A 16666-nucleotide genomic window follows, 5' to 3' on the forward strand; every position below is an offset into this window, starting at 1 on the left:
ATTAACAGAGGTCATTGACTGAGTGCTTGTCATGCTTGTTTCTTTTTGCTTATATTATCTTTGCACATTTCTTATTTTATTTAGGGTAGAAATGCAGTCGACAGAAAGGATCACATTCCCGACCTCCCTAGCAGGTTGCTGTAGAGCTGGACTAAGCTCTGGCCAACGAGATGTAAGCAGAAGTGCCGGAAGTCTTCCTCAACAGGAATGAGGCATGTCCTTCATCTCGTCTTCCTTCTGTATGGAATGAAGTTCTGCTGACTGTAACTCCAGCAGCCTTTTTAGACCATAAAGTGATTTTGAAAACATCAACCAAGTGCTGACAATAGGAACAGGAGCCTGAGTACCTTACGACGTGATGAAACCACAGTATTAGCTGTGGACTTCAAACCCGAGACTTCTGTGAGAAAAGTCAGCTTCTGCCTTACCTAAGCCAGTTGTTTTGGTATGGTGAGCTACTTCTCTGACACTGGGGTGCCTGGGTCTTATGACAAGCTGACACCTTGAATGGCATTGCCTTCATGCTGCCTGCTAGCTCTCAGACACTGCCCCAAGCCTGGCTGACACACACTTTTGATTCCCTGAATCCACTTTGCTGTTCTCCCCTGCTCTAATCTGCTTTCTGGCTTTGTGTGGACATCTTATTTCCTTACAAATACATTGGTCTAAGCTGAATTTGATCAATTCTTAATGCCACTTTGGCCCAGTTGCACTTTGTACTAAAAATAAATCACACACTTTATGTGTTATATATATATATATATATATATATATATATATATGTATTAAAGGAGTAAATTCATTATATATTGATGATTTCACATGGTGTTCTAAACCACTAAATTGAGGAGGGCAGGGATGATGCCCTCATTTCTCATGTGAAGAGGACTGACAGGAGCCAGTCATCTACAAATGTCCCCAGGAAAGAGGGGGGCATTGAGAATAGAGCACGGGCCCTGATCCTGCCTGTCCTGTGCTGCAGAACAGCTCCCCTCAGTCACTCACTCCTTTATTCCCATTTGTTTTTCAGATGCTTGCCAAGCACCTGCTCTGCAGCAGGAACCTGCCATCCCATGTGTTGGGGACACTAAGAGGATCCCAACATGCTTCCGGCTCTCAAGCAGCAGCCAGTGCAATAGAGAAGACCACTCACCACACACACCCATGAATGAGCAAGCTGTCAGGGTGGCATCTCGGGGTAGATGACAGAGGGGCAAGGAAAAGGACAAATCCCTGGTGTCTTTTCTTGTCTGTTCTTAGGTAAGAACTAGAGCATTCTGCTATTTCCTCCTCTTTTCCTTTGATTACCAGTCATTTCCACCTTCTGTTTTATAATAATGTCCTGTTGACCTCTGTGGAATAAATGGACCTTAATGTGTTCCCATCTATTCAGTATCATTGCAAATATTTTGCCAGTTTACCATATTTCTTTCTGGCAACTTTCTGTTTACTTCTCTCCACCCTGGATTTCTTTGAGAAAGAATCACTTTATCTTCATCCATTCCTTAACCAGCATTTACTCTTCCTGCTATGAGGTGACCCCGTCTCCCATCACTAAATCCCCTGAAGCCTTTCATGCCCCAAGCTTTCCTCTCCTCATGTCAGGTGAGCTGTCGTCCTGGCATCATTCATCGCTGGGCTTTCAGAGACAGCACCTCAAAAGCCTGTGCTTCTGACTCAGGCCTTCCATCAGCCTTAGGGCTAGAAAAACATAACCTTTACCAAAAGGCAGGGTGATGGTAGAATCTCCACTAAACCACGGCCTAAGCAAAGCCTTGCTCTCTAACTAACCATGACCTTAGACAAACCACCTTCTCTCTCTGAACCCCAATTTCCCCTCAGTAAAAGAATAGGATTCAACTGCAGCCTTGCCCAGCCTGACATGATATAATTCTAACTATACTGACCTGTGCTGCCCAATGACATGGCCCCTAGCCATGTAGCCACTGAGCCCTTGACATGTGGCTAGTCCAAACTGAGATGTGCTGTGGATGCAAAATAGACACACCAATGACTCTGTACAAAAAAATACCATGCAAAAATCTCAGGAATAATGTTATATTAATTACATGTTAAAATAATAGTATTTTGGATAGTTTATATAACTCATAAAATATAATGCAAAAATAAATTTCACCTGTTTTAGGTTTTTTGTTTTGTTTTTGTGTGTGTGTGACAGGGTCTCACTCTGTCACCCAGGCAGGAGTGCAGTGTTATAATCATAGCTCCCGCAATCTCAAACTCCTGGGCTCAAGTGATGGTCCCACATCAGCCACCCAAGTCGCTAGGCCTCCAGGTGCGTGCCACCATGCCAGGAGTCTCACTATGTTGCCCAAGCTGGTCTCAAACTCCTGGCCTCAAGCCATCCTCCCATCTTGGCCTCCCAAAGCACTGATCACAGGCATGAGCCACTGCACCCAGTCCTGTCTTTTACTTTTAAATGTGGTTCCAAGAATGTTTTAAATTTGTGATGCTCATTTTGTTTCTACAGCGCAGAGCCATTACAACTATCTCACAAGAAGCCCAGCACCACTGACAGGCTCAGCTCATTCCACACACAGGGTAAAGAGGAAACAGTCTGCCTTAGTCTCCAGGTGGCTGGAATGATTTGGATCTGGACCAGGGGTTCATAATCTGAGGATAAAGGGCAGGAGCACCAAGTAGAATTCAGGTAATGCATACACTTGAAAAATGACGTCTATCTTTTCACTAACCTCTAGCCGAAATTTAGCATTTCCTTCCATTATGGAGGCAATTTGTAGGCATCATAGAAATACTGGCTGTATTTGTTTGTCAGCAACAGACATCAGTTATTTTCGTAACACGTTATTGCTACAGAATTGCAAAATATCACTCAGCTGTATCACTACACACAATTTTGGTAGATATTAGAACTGCTACTGGATCTTGTTATTTGATGTGTTAATAAAGCAACACATATCTTACTACATCCCAGATTTGTCTTTATGTTTTGGTAACTGTATTGCAATTTGTTTCCTTTGATATTTTTGGAGTGTTATTTCATGTATGTAAAAACATTATTCTGAGAAGGGGTCCTTCTGCAGCCGGCTAGAGGGGTTCACGGCACTCCCCCGCAAAATATATGTGTATCAGCCCCAACTGAGAAAGAGGGGGCATTTTCATCAACCAGGGTACTGGAACATCCTGAGTAGAGGGGGACCCTGGGCCTGAAGGGGTTCCAGGCATGATGTAGGCTGTCCCACGAAAGATGCCAAGTGTCCCTTGGCTTGTCTGACCCCCTAGGCAGCCCCTTCAGCTGAAGAATCAGAGGACACAATATCTGACCCCTTCGTTTTGATGCTAGGACTTTTTGACTTTCACCATTTTGAAGAAATGGTGAAACACACTTCATTAAATTGTAGGATCCATTTAAAATTATGAAATAATATATGCAATAGATATCCTTCCTTATGCCATCCCTGAACCCAACTTCCGTCTCACAGCCTTACTCCAAAGTGGGCATCGGGATTGGCAAAAGGCCCAGAAATAGATGCATCTCAGCCCGCGAGACACAGAGCTCTGGGGTAGGCTAAGCTCTAAAACCCATCTGATGTCCGCATCAAAATATCCTGCTTTGGTTTTACTAAAACCTTCTCTGCAACAGCGGAGTTTAGCCTAGGCGCAGGGCTCTAGCAGTGGCTGCTGAGAAGCATAGTTTAGGTATTCTTTCCCAATCCAGCCAGCCACTCCCAGATCTGTGGGCCACACAGCCTCACCCACAACCCAGGCACCAGGGATAGACTAGAAGCACAGAATCAGCCACCACTCACTGGGCAGCTCTTGTGCCCAGACACAGTCCTGCTACTCTACCTATGAAGTCTCATTCAGTGATCTAGGCAAAGCAGGGAGGTTAGCCCTGGGTTATGGATGCAGACACCGAAGCCAAACAGCCTCCCCAAGACCAGACAGCTATTAAGTGAGGAAGCCAAGTTTTTAATCCAGGTCTATTTGACTCCAGAGCTATTTCCCCATACAAGCCACCTCCCCACTTGGTTGAGGCCAGCCAACACTGAAATCCTTGAGCAGAAGCTGGAATCGCTTTTACAAAACTCAGATGATATCAACTAACCAAATGTAATTTGTAAACAGTGTTCAGTTCTCTGTAAAGTCCTAATCAAATCCATTGCAGACCTATAGCCCAATAATGGGATCTTGACCCAGCTGCTTTTCTTCTGGGTCTATTTGATGAAATAGAAGCCTGGGTTTAAATGATTTCCAATCTCAAAGGAGAGGCTAAGGGGAGGCTCCAGACCTCCCTTGCCAGTTTCAACCACACAGCCTTGCTTTCCTCTGATTTCCACATTGAAACTTCAGTAAGATTCCCTGAAGGGCTCCAAGGCAAAAACATGTTTGAAGGCCACTGGGCTCGTTAACTTCTAAAAGCACCCCAACTCCAGCAGACATCCTAAGGAACATTCTCAGGAAAATTCCAGCCCAGAGCTTCCTGGGGTCTCACCACCTTAGAGAACAGTGCTGGCTTTGAATGGGCTTGAGGGCAGCCTCAAAACCCTCTTTCCAGTCTCCATGCAGACAGGGGAGGTCCTTGAGCAACACACAGGACACTTCTGGGAGAAATGGAATCCCCAATGCAAGGAATACCACAGATTTTAATTGTCTATATGGTTAAATACACAAGGTCCCTAGTTTCCAACCCTGCCTGTGCATCTGATTCACCTGCACAGTTTGTTATAAAAGATTCCCTCCCCAACATGGCGAAACCCCATCTCTACAAAAAATAAAAAATAACTGGGCATGGTGGTGCACACCTGTAGTCGCAGGTACTCAGGAGGCTGAGGTGGGAGAATTGCTTGAGGCTGGGAGTTTGAGGCTGCAATGAGCCATGACCATGCCGCACTCTAGCCTGGGCAACACAGCGAGACCCCGTCTTAAAAAAAAAGAAAGATTCCTTCCCTAGAATTCTCAGGAATGGACCCCACTAAAATTTTTAAACAAGCCCATCCACTGATTATGATGGCCAGTTTGTGGAACCCCTACAACAGACTGCAGCAATAGGGAAATTAAGAGGGTCAGCTTTCATCTCCCCTAGTGAAGATTTTAATAAAAATTTTCCAAACCCTAGGTGCTGTGGTGCATGCCTATAGTCCCAGCTACTCAGGAGGCTGAGGCAGGTGGATCCCATCCCTTGGGCCTAGGAGTTCAGGATTCACCTGGGGAACAGCAAGATCTGCCCACATCTCTTAAAAAACATGTTTTTTCCAGAAAAAAAAAAAGAAAAAACAAAAACAAACAAAAAAAAACACAAGAAACAGAGAGACTTCTAGGGATACTCCGACAGCTCTCTTACAAACCATGGTATCCAAGCAACCATGTGTTCAGCAACCCCAAACAACTTTCCTATTGCAATCTGAATCCCACCATTAGATGGCAGGCACACATCAGACAACCTGACTAGCACAGCTTGCCCTACTTCCCAGCAGTTGCTTTGGGTTAAAATCCGTTTCCTTCTCAGTAAAACTGGAGCATAACCACATTCCTTACATACTTCGCACGACTGTTTTAAGGATAAAATGAAGGCGTAACGAGAGCTGGACAAGTCAAATGTGAATATTACAATGCAGGTTGAAATTTTCAGAAACAGAAGAGAAAGTATATGCCATCCTAAAGAGAAATCTTGAGAACATCCACAACTACAATTACCTAGGTTGAAAAACTCCTGGGCTTTTCAGCACAGAACTCCATCATGACATGTGAGCTATTTAGGCAGAGGCCGTGGTGGCTTTTCCTGGGCCAGGACAGTCAGAATTCCGCAATCACTGCATTAAACCCTGCACCATTTTCATGCCAGGCACCATGTCATAGGCACCATCTGATCCAGTCCAAACACATCCTCAGTATGAGAAGGCAATGTGAAGCATGGGTTTGGCTCTACGAAAAGGGAGTGTGTATAAGGTGCCACCTCATACTCTCCTTCCCCTCACCTCCATTCATTTAATTGAGAATAGGTATCTTAAGTTTAGTCCTAACTCAATTTTTTTCACTTGGCATTTTGTTATTTTTAGTTCACGAAAAAAATATAAGCATATATATACATATATATATATATATGTATATATATGCACACACACACACACACACAAAAATCCAAAATCTAGCAAGTAGTTTTACTTCACTCTGGATTTAGAAAGTAATCTGATTAGTCTGCTCTGAAATAGAAATCTAAACATACCCCCAGCACCAAATGACAAAAATCCATCTCTTCCCGTCTTCTCAAAGCACTTTCCCAGATCCCATGTCTCCTCTCCACCCCTTATTTAAACCCTTTCAGCAGGTCCTAACAGGTTTCTTTTAATCTGCCCTAATTAATGGTTCAATTAAAGCAGCATTAGTCAAACAGGCGTCTCCTCCTAGCTGTGGAGCTGAAGGATGGCTCAGAGGATATTGTGACACAAGGGTGGGGAGACAAAAAAAAATCAACTCGGGGCATTACTGGCCTGCACCATGGTCCCCTCCAACCACAGCAAAGGTGCAGAAACGCACTGTGAGAACCAAGTGGCATCCCAAGCAAAGCATCAAAGTCCAGAAGTGGTCGGCTTGGGACAGGCGAGGCTGAGAGCAGTGCGGAGAGAAACTGGACCACAGCTAAGCTCCGGCTTTCAGGACCACTGCCTGAGTGACACCAGGCAAGCCACTTACTGTGACTCACGATGACTTCATCTGCCAGAAGTTGACAACGATGCTTACACCAGCTCCTGCAGGGGCACCTGAGTGTTGTTTAAAACACAGCCACCTTCTGAGAGCAGATCCTGTTAAAAACCTGCTAAATTCACAGAAGGGGTTGCACCTGTCCGAGTGGAGCTAGAGGCTGGAAAGAGAATGGCTCTACTCATTAATGACAATCACTGGGTGCCTGGTAGGCAGTGAAAGGAGATGAACGAGGAGCTAAGAAAGGTGGCAAGCTGATAGGGGCTAGGGTGCTACAAAGAGCATAAAAGTCCATTTTTTTTTCCTTTTTTTTTTTTTTTGAGACAGTCTTGTTCTGTTGCCTAAGCTGGAGTACAATGGTGTGATCTCAGCTCACTGCAATTTCTACCTCCTGGGTTCAAGCGATTCTCATGCTTCAGCCTCCCGAGTAGCTAGGATTACAGGCATGCACCACCACACCTGGCTAATTTTTGTTTAGTAGAGATGGGGTTTCACCCTGTTGCCCAGAATGGTCTTGAACTCCTGGCCTCAAGAAGTTCTCCTGCCCTGGTCTCTCAAAGTGCTGGGATTATAGGCATGAGCCACCACACCCTACCAAAAGCCAATCATTTTTCTACCTTTGGTGGGTGTCCTAGGTCTTTGACAAACAGGGATGAACATACAGGCACATTCATTCACTGCAGAGTACACAGCTTGCCCTGTGTGTAACCTGCAACTGTTTGCCTCGTTACAATGTAAACTTTCCTCATTTTCCACCCACCTCCCTCAAAAAAGTTTATACTTTAAAAGGGTTTGTTTGAGCAAGGGAGGGGCTAGGTCACCAGCCTGAGGAAGGCAATGGGGGCAGAGGCCGGATAAACTGGATGGCGTCGGGGAGCACAGCACCAGAATGTCTTAAGAACCTAAGGTTCGCCGGGCGCGGTGGCTCAAGCCTGTAATCCCAGCACTGTGGGAGGCCGAGGCGGGTGGATCACGAGGTCAAGAGATCGAGACCATCCTGGTCAACATGGTGAAACCCCGTCTCTGCTAAAAATACAAAAAATTAGCTGGGCATAGTGGCGCGTGCCTGTAATCCCAGCGACTCAGGAGGCTGGGGCAGGAGAATTGCCTGAACCCGGGAGGTGGAGGTTGCGGTGAGCCGAGATCGCGCCATTGCACTCCAGCCTGGGTAACAAGAGCGAAACTCCATCTCAAAAAAAAAAAAAAAAAAAAAAAAAAAAAAAAAAAAAGAACCTAAGGCTCCAAGAAACCTTGGCCCGGGCTTTGCACTTGACAAGAACTGCAAGTCGGCTCACCTGAACTGATATCTGAGCGCAGGTGAGGCCTGGGGTCCGCCCCACATACACCCCAGGATCTTGAGGCTTCATGACAGCAGGCCCGGTGACATCTACACCGCACGTGCACAGCATGGCCCTTCCTGAGCCACTCCAGCCTCACAGCCAGGACTCTGTCGCTGCTCTGGGCCAAGCACCACACAGAAAGCGAGAGCCAGATCCTTTTTGTTCATCTTTATTTACAGCAAAGTACATAATGTGTGGTCATTTCGTAACCACTAACAATAAAGGTAGGGCGGTAAAAAGAAAAAGGAGAGGAGCAAGCATCTTAAAAGGGGGGCAGGGGAAAGCCTAAGTCTGTATTTAGCTACTCACCCTGCTCCTGCGGCAGGGCTGGGTAGGCACTCTCTGCCTCTAAGACCACAGCAAAGCTGACCTGGAATGCCAGTCCCCGGTAGGAGGAGGGTGGCAGAAGGCCCAGAGACAAAAGATGAAAGGGGACTGGGCTCTGGATGCATCCACTTATGCCTTTGCCAGACAGTTCCCTTCCTTGTTTTGTTTGAATGCTTCCCCCCAGCCCGCCCTGAGCGTGTAAAGGGCAAGGGTGGTAGAGAAGTGCAGGCAGTCCCTTCAGGAAGCAGTCCTGAACGCCAGAACCCACCTTCCTAGCTGCTCCTCAGCCTGCCCAGTTCTTGGCCCTGGAATCTTTAACAGGCACATAAGAGATTCCAGGGCAGAGGAAAATATTTCCCTGCAAGAGGCTACTTCCCTCCAATAGCCATGGGGGCTAGTGCAGGTCAAGGTTGCTAAGTCGAGGAAAGTGCAGGAGATTAGCAAGGGAAATTATATATAAACCAAGCAGGCTCCCAGCCTCTGGCTGCCCAATGGCTCCAAGGTGTGCACAAGCCTCCAGCCCAACCCAGCAGCCAAATGCAACTCAGGCAGCCCAGCCCGGGTGTGGCCACAAGTATCCAGCTCCAAGCCCAAGTGAGGCGGGGTGTCAACTTCCCCATGATTGCCAAGTGGCCAAGACCAGAAGCAGGGACAATTAGGCTAGTTCTGCGGCAAGGTGAACTGGAGGCCCTGTCTCTGCACTCCTCCCCTGGCCTGTCCCACAGACATCCTGTTGTTTAACCCACTGCCTTTGCAAGGGCCTCCTCTATCCACTACAAATCACAGGACGCTTGTATCCTTCTTACATAGATCCCCATCTCTCTGCTCATAGTGGTCTCAGGCTGCCTAAGAACAAGAAACTTGGGTCTGTAGAAGTCCATTAGTGTGAAGGAGTGAGAGGCCAGGCCTTCCTATGACGTAATGCTTCTATGCTTGTTTCCTAAGCACTTGGTCCACACACAATACCTGGGCAGGAAGAGAGAACCGAGCACCACTGGACGGCTCTGGATCCACGAGACTCCCATGTACATACCACCACCATCACCTCACTCTGCTCATCTGTGCCTCCTCCCTGAACAGCAAAGAGTACCTACATGGCAAATGTCATAGTTTCTGATCTAATAATTCTACTCCCAACTCTTCATGGAATCACAGACCCAGAGGCTCTTAAAAAACTAAGACCATTGTTTGTTCCACAGAAAGCTCAATTTCAGATACAGAGTTGGCTAAATGCTGGGCTGCCACAGAGGGGTAGAGCCTTCCATCCCTTCCTTGCTCCAGACACAGTGCGTCACAGACCCAGCAGACACTGCTCAGTGTCCCTAGCCAAGCCACCAAGAATTGGTGATCATTTGACAAGGGGCAGGGCAGCCCTATAGCTGTTTCCAAGCTAGGAGTGGGCTACTCAGAGATAATGGAGGCTTGGTCCCAACACCACAGGTAGATGAGGAAGCAGCTAGGTAAAGGCTCAGAGATGAGACGAGTCCATCTTCCAAGGCAGTGGGATAAACAGCCAAGGCACTAAATGGTTTGGCACCTGGGAGCTTCAAGTAAAGTTGAGCACGCTGCCCACTGAAAGACCAAGGCGCTGTCCCAGACAGGGGTGGGCTTCACCTGAGCATAGCCCGCACCATCAAGGCCAGGGCCCGTGTGTCCTCAGGATGCTAACCCAGGCCTGCGATCCCTGCTTCATCTCAAAGTGATCAAGGCATGACTACAAGGATAATAAGGATTGATCCTGAACACACACTCCAGAATTCAGCCATCCCAGTGAGCACCGGCTTTCAAAGGAGGCACCTTGGCACCCTTCCCTTGGTTCAAATAGGCGGCTGCTGTGACTAGGAGCTCCTTTCAGAGCCTGCATGGTCTCCTGAACGTTTCTGGGTGACAAGCTCTGTTGAGGACTAGGTTTGACTTTTCTGAAATAGCAAAACAGACTTAGAGTCAAACTGAGCCCAGAAAAGGGAAATCAGACTGGATGGTGCTGAGTCTGAAGGGAAAATTTGGTGTGACCAGGTGGTAACGGAGACCAGTTACCTGAATGGCTCGAAGAGGCTCTGAGGGCAATGGAAAGAGAAGGTTCTCCAAAATGTTTCTAGCAATGGCAGCCACAGTGGGATAGTTAAGGGCACAGTCCCCCAAGCACTAGGGTGGTCAACACTGAAATGAAAATCTCTGGCCCTTCTGCGGTCAGAAACTGAGGCTCTGGGCTCTATAAAATCAGACCTCCTTCAGGGCTCACTTGGGCTCCCCTCCACCCAGAATGTCAGGAATCCGTACTTTCAGAGAAAACGTTGCCACCAAGCAGCGGCTCTCAGGAAAGCTAGAAATTTCCACCCCAAATATTTCAACCTCAGACTCCAACTTAGGTACCTATGATTTAAATACTGTCCTTTTAAACACTTTTTTAAAATTGCTTTTCCAAGCCCCTTTTATCCTCTGCAACTGCCACAGCCACTAGGTGGTATTGCAAATAAGTAAATCCTCCTGGCCATGATGCTGCTAGTGAGAATCGCTGACCAAAGTTACTCTCCTCCCTTCACTGCAAGCTTCCAGGAAACAGAAACTACTACCCGTTCGCCGACAGAGCTCCCCTGCCAACCCATGAGGAGCTGCTGCCGGCGTCAGTTACCAGAAGCCCTCACCCAAGCCCAGCCTGCAGTGGGCCACTCTGTATTCCACAATACAGGAAAAAAGCCCACGGAGTCAGATCAGTTATGTCCCTGGGAGGCTGAAAGAACCAGTGATTTTTCAGATACGACAGCAGGCACAATTCTGCCCCTTCCTTCTCATCTTCTATCAGGAAGCGATCCCATAAAATCTCTTCCAGGGAAGGAAAAGAGGCAGCTCTGGCTTCTGGGAGAGACAGAGAAGCAGGATGGTGAGAAGGAGTCACCATGCTACCAAAGAGCCAGAGGCAAGAGGGTGGGAGCAGGGCAAAAAGAAAATGCAGAAGACTTGTTCTCCTCAGTGGGCCTCTTCCCTGAGTTTGATTTTTGAGTTGAGGTTTAACCTAATTTCAACCCAAAAAAAAAAAAGATAAGCGTATCTCTTATTGACATAGCACTAAGCTCCAGCTCTAAGAGTGGTACGTAACAGAGGGGGCGATCAAGGGTTTCCAGCCCCATTCCCACTGAGTTCCACGGCGCACTCAAGAGCAGTGGGACCTAAGCCACCCTCCCTGTCTCTCACAGATGCCCAAGCCTGCCCACCCTGGGGCACAACAAGCAATTTCCCCTTGGTGGAATTCCAGCTCCGGTCCTAAAACACTCAAATACAGACCCTCCTGCAAAATACTTATGGCAAACAGCTTTACAGTATTTGTACATTTACACAAAAATAGATCCTTTTATATATATATATATGTATTTATAACTGGTTACACGTTGGATTCATAATTAGGCATCACCAGTAGTAGTTGGCACAGTTTTGTTACTTAAGCTCAGAGTCAAGTTCTGTTTCATTTCATCGTTCCAAAGTACAAAAAGAAAAAAAAAAAATCAAAGGCATTTCATCTCCATGGTGTTTTCTTAAATACAGTAACGTCATAGGAAACAGTATGTACAGACGAGCAGTGCCTCCTGACCCTCCTCTGTCTCCTGGAGTAGGGGCCGGGGTCCGATGGAGATGGGTCAATGCGGCCTGCTGCTGGACTCCGATGCCTGCCTCTTGCGTGAAGGGGTGTAGCCGTTGAGACAGCCATTGGTCTGCCGTTTGGAGGGCCCTCCGTTCAGGATGTCCTGGATGTGCTGCACGATGAGGTTGATGGCCACTGTGGGGCAGAGACCAGCAGAGCGTTACGGATGCAGGCATGGGTGCAGGGGTAAGTGTGGGAGTCTGTGTGGGGGAAGGACATGCAGGAGCCACAGGCGAAAGACTTCCAGGGAAGTGGCCCTGCCACTTGCAGGCAAGTCACCCAACTTCCAGTGCCTCTGCCTGGACTAATATGATACCCCTCCCTCCAGGAGGCTCTAAGGAGGAAGACAGACAATGCCTAGCCCAGAGTCAGCCCTTAATAAATGGGCTTCTTATCAGAAGATTATCAGTCACCATTGGATGAAGCACTCAGGCCAAATTCTGCAGACATGATAACCAGCCATGCTTTTGATATCATCAATTAGTTATGAGACCTTTCCACCAGAAAACCTTCCCGTTTTCCATCCTAAGGCAGAGCATCCCAATGGAAGGTCCTCTCTCCCTCCAAAAAATAAAACGAAGAGAGATATCTTTTATTAGCATAAGAAATAAATTATGCACCTCAACCAAGAGGTCAATTTGATATCGCCAAATGTGGAATAAACATCAAATACTTTCTTACGTGATATACAAAGATCATGCGACATCTCTCCTGGGATAATTCCTTTAGATAGTGTAAGCTCATGAATCCAATCATAAGAAAACAAAAGACAACCCAAATTGAGGATCATTCTACCCAACAATGGGCCTGTATGCTTCTAAAATTTGTCTTAAAAAAAGATAGGGGCTGGGCGCGGTAGCTCACACCTGTAATCCTAGCACTTTAGGAGGCCGAGGCGGGTGGATCATGAGGTCAAGAGATCAAGACCATCCTGGCCAACACAGTGAAACCCTGTCTCTACTAAAACACAAAAATTAGCTGGGTGCCTGTAGTCCCAGCTACTCAGGAGGCTGAGGCAGGAGGACTGCTTGAACCTGGGAGGCAGAGGTTGCAGTGAGCCAAGATTGCACTGCACTCCAGCCTTGTGCCTAGTGACAAAGCTAGACTCTGTCTTAAAAAAAAAAAGACAGGGAACATCTCCAAGTTAAAAGAGATCATATCACTGGTAAGTGTCTTGAATTCAATGACTATGTTGTGGTGATGAATAAGAATGTCTTTGTTCTTTAAAAGTACACAGTTAAATATTTATATCTTTTTCCCAAATAATAGCTCAACAAATTAATCTTTTTTAAATGGAGGGAAAATTAAATAAATTCTAAAGAGAATGAGGAAACAGGGTGCTATCCCACAGATCAGCTCTGCCACACTATGCCTCGTCCAGTGACATTCATACTTCCTAGACAGGCCAAAAAAGTACAACAGTGGCACCAGGTGCTATGGCCCACGCCTATAATCCTAACACTCTGGGATGCTTGAGGTAGGAGTTTTAGACCTGCATAGAGGCAACATAATGAAACCATCTCTACAAAAAAAATTTTTTTTAATTAGCGGAGCATGGTGGTGCACGCCTGTAGTCCCAGCTACTGGGAGGCTGTGGCAGGAGAATCATTTGAGCCCAGGAGATGGAGGCTGCAAATAAGCTGTGACTGTGCTACCGCACTTCAGTCTGGGTGGCAGAGCAAGACCTTGTCTCTAAAGTAAAATAAAATGAAATGAAAAATAAATACAATAATAGTAGCAACAAGCTCCCTTTAGAAAGGGCTACCGTGATGGCAGCTCATTCTAAATTAGACCAAGGAGGGAATCTGCTGTTGCTAAAGGGTGGCCTCAGAAGCAAAGTATCCAAGTGTCATCATTAGGAAGTGATAGTAAGAGGTAATCTACAGCTCTCTCTTTCTGCCAGAGAAGCACAAGTGCATGTCTGTCCCCACAACACGTGGGTGCCTCCATCCACTGGCCTGTTCCCAGGGCCAGACGTGTAGGTGGAAAGGCTCTGCTGGCTCACAGTCACAGACGAGCAGTGCATCCAGGTCTGCAGAGCCCTGTGTGATCACCACATCCTGCCCCAAATTATGACTAACAAAGGGCAGAGATTATGTACTGCAGGATGACACCCCGCTGGGGACTCACCTAGATTATCTGCACCTCTAGGGATGATCACATCAGCATACTTCTTTGTCTGTGGAGAAAGACAGTTAAAATGCATTAACACAAGTTCAGAGACAACTGGCCCAAGCCCCTCTCCAAGGCAATATGGGGAAAGGGCAGCCTTCATACTAATGAGCCCAAAGGGACAGCTTTTAAGGCTTCAAATATTGTTTACAACTTCACAGTCAAAGTATCTATTAACAGAAATTTGGGGAAACCTAAGGAAGTGCCTTGTTTAGCTGAAATGTGAATGGAAAAAAAAAAAAAAAGCAGGGAATGAGGAATGATAAAGAAGGATTGAAGACCTTTATGTATCAGGGAGGAAAATGGTCCAGACTGAGTCGTTAATCCAAAAGCAATTCATAATTCAATTTATAATTGTCTGCCATGGATTTTTATCCACTTTATCTACATCACAAAAATTTAGCTTTGATTGAAGTTCTCTCTCACTCTCTTTTCATTTTTTTTTTAAAAGACATGGTCTCACTCTGTCATCCAGGCAGGAGTGCAGTGCCATAATCACGGCTCACTGAAGCCTTGACCTCTTGGGTTCAGGAGATCATCCCACCTCAGCCTCCTGAGTAGCTAGGACTACAGGCACCCGCCACCACACCTGGCTAATTTTTGTATTTTTTATAGAGAGGGGGTATCACCATGTTGACCAGGCTGGTATCGAACTCCTGGGCTCAAGGGATCTGCCCACCTGGGCCTCCCAAAGCGCCAGGATTACAGGTGTGAGCCACCGCGCCCAACCAAGTTCTCATTTCTAACGCTTGACACTGTTTCAGCTTACAACCTACGCATAGAACATGGTCTTTGGAGTCAAACACTTAGTTGCCTCTATTCCACTAGGAAAAATATGAACTAGAAAAACCCAAACTGAAAAGGGGAAGGAGACTGATTCACCTCGGACTTTTCACATACTCTGAAACATGACACTGTTCATTCCTAGCACAGGGTAAAACCAGAAAAAGTCATCTTCATAGATGACCAGTTCATAGGTTCTGTTATTACATAATTTTTTTAAAAAAGAAAGGCCACAAAGAGATGTATTTCTTTTTTCTTTTTCTTTTTTGTTCTTCCAAATTTGCTGAGATTTTGTAAACCATTCTACAAGTAACTGCATCCTGCATATGTAAACTAAGTCTAGCTATAAGATGACATAAAAATCACACCTCAAGCATGTGGGCATCTTACTCTGTGCAGCTTCCACCCTAGGGCTGCTGAAAGGCAGCAGAGTGAGCCCCAAACCCAACTTGAACTGAGCAGATACTTATCAGGTCCAAGTTCCTGGCTTACAGGGGAATGAGCTGATCTTCCCTGAGCAAAGAGTGGCTGGACAGTGGCAACAAGTAGAAATAACCCAGAAAATGTCTGTGCAGAATTTTTAGCTTTGTTATAACTAAGTAAAACAGCAGAAAACTGACAGTTAACTATAATTGATATCCAACAATAAATTCACTTTGTGTTCTTATTAAGTTAAAAACAGCAGGAGAGGTCCTCAGATTGATAAATGGGTGGAAAAAAGTTCACAGCTCCTTAGCCCCCTCTGACTGTTCCCAGTAGCCTACTCTCGTAACCCAACAGTCTCCAGGACAATGGATAGGGCATCAACGTTACTCAGCTGGTTCAGAAAGTCTACCTGTCCCTCATCTAAAACCAGTCAAGTATGGGTTGCTGTAAAAGCTACTAACATCCTTGAAGAAACAAAGACAGGTGGAGATCATATTTTTCCAGACGAAAAAGAACAAAGTTCATTATTAGAATAAATAGGGAAATTCTAATACCCAGCATTACTCTAAATCTATCCTCAATGTCAGAGAGATTCCAGCCTTCCCAGTATATCTCAACCAAGATCAGGCTAAGTCCCAACCACTTCCTTCCCTTCCTCCTGCTCTCAGAGCCTAACTATAAATGATTGAGGAACCACACCATGGTTTGGCCATGCTACAGAGGACTCAATGAATTAAATTTGTCTTTTTCTACAGCCCACCACACCACACCTCTTGTCTCTGGTAGCCAACCCTGGTGCAGTAGCACAGTCACAGCTCATGTGCAGCCTCAACCTCCTGGGCTCAAGCAAGCAATCCTCAACATGTCCCTTCCTGTCCTTCCTGGGCTGAGGGCTGATTCACTAAACTCTCTCTGTCCTTCCTTCTCTGAAAGCCACCTTGCTAGAGAATTCCTGGCTGCCACGGGAATGACTGGTGAGTCTGCAAGGGTGGAGGGAAGGAAGCTTATTCCAGTAAGGCATGACAGTCCCCAAATGGGAGCTAACGACAAGCTCAAAGCAGGGCTCACCGGTGATGGCAGGAAAGGCTCAGGAGGGAACACCTCGGGGCTCAGCCCCCAGTGCATCCATACTTCACTCACTGCAGACCTTTCAGAGATCCAAATGGCTGAGGACTCTCCTTGGATATGATATTCCCTTAGGAAAGGGTCTCACACCATGATCCCACCAAGCAAGAAGTCTAGAACTAGCTGGGAATTAAATGACCTGCCTAAGGACTGGCAGATCCCTACAGGGCTA

At 46.4% G+C, this 16666-nt stretch overlaps 1 protein-coding gene across 1 annotated transcript in view; it reads right to left on the reverse strand.

Annotated features, from left to right (window-relative positions):
- Positions 1-8177: 8177 nt before the first annotated feature.
- UCK2 (uridine-cytidine kinase 2) overlaps positions 8178-16666 on the reverse strand; it is a 92633-nt gene continuing 84144 nt past the window's right edge. The window contains exons 6-7 of the mRNA XM_032291533.1: positions 14119-14167; positions 8178-12123 (exon numbers count right to left, since the gene is read on the reverse strand). Coding sequence (XP_032147424.1) covers positions 11984-12123; positions 14119-14167 — 189 coding nt within the window. The 3' untranslated portion in view covers positions 8178-11983. The remainder of the gene's footprint in view (positions 12124-14118; positions 14168-16666) is intronic.

Source organism: Sapajus apella, unplaced genomic scaffold (genome assembly GCF_009761245.1).
Source record: "Sapajus apella isolate SASKATOON/1434 unplaced genomic scaffold, GSC_monkey_1.0 scaffold25, whole genome shotgun sequence".
Classification (NCBI taxonomy): Eukaryota; Metazoa; Chordata; class Mammalia; order Primates; family Cebidae; genus Sapajus; species Sapajus apella.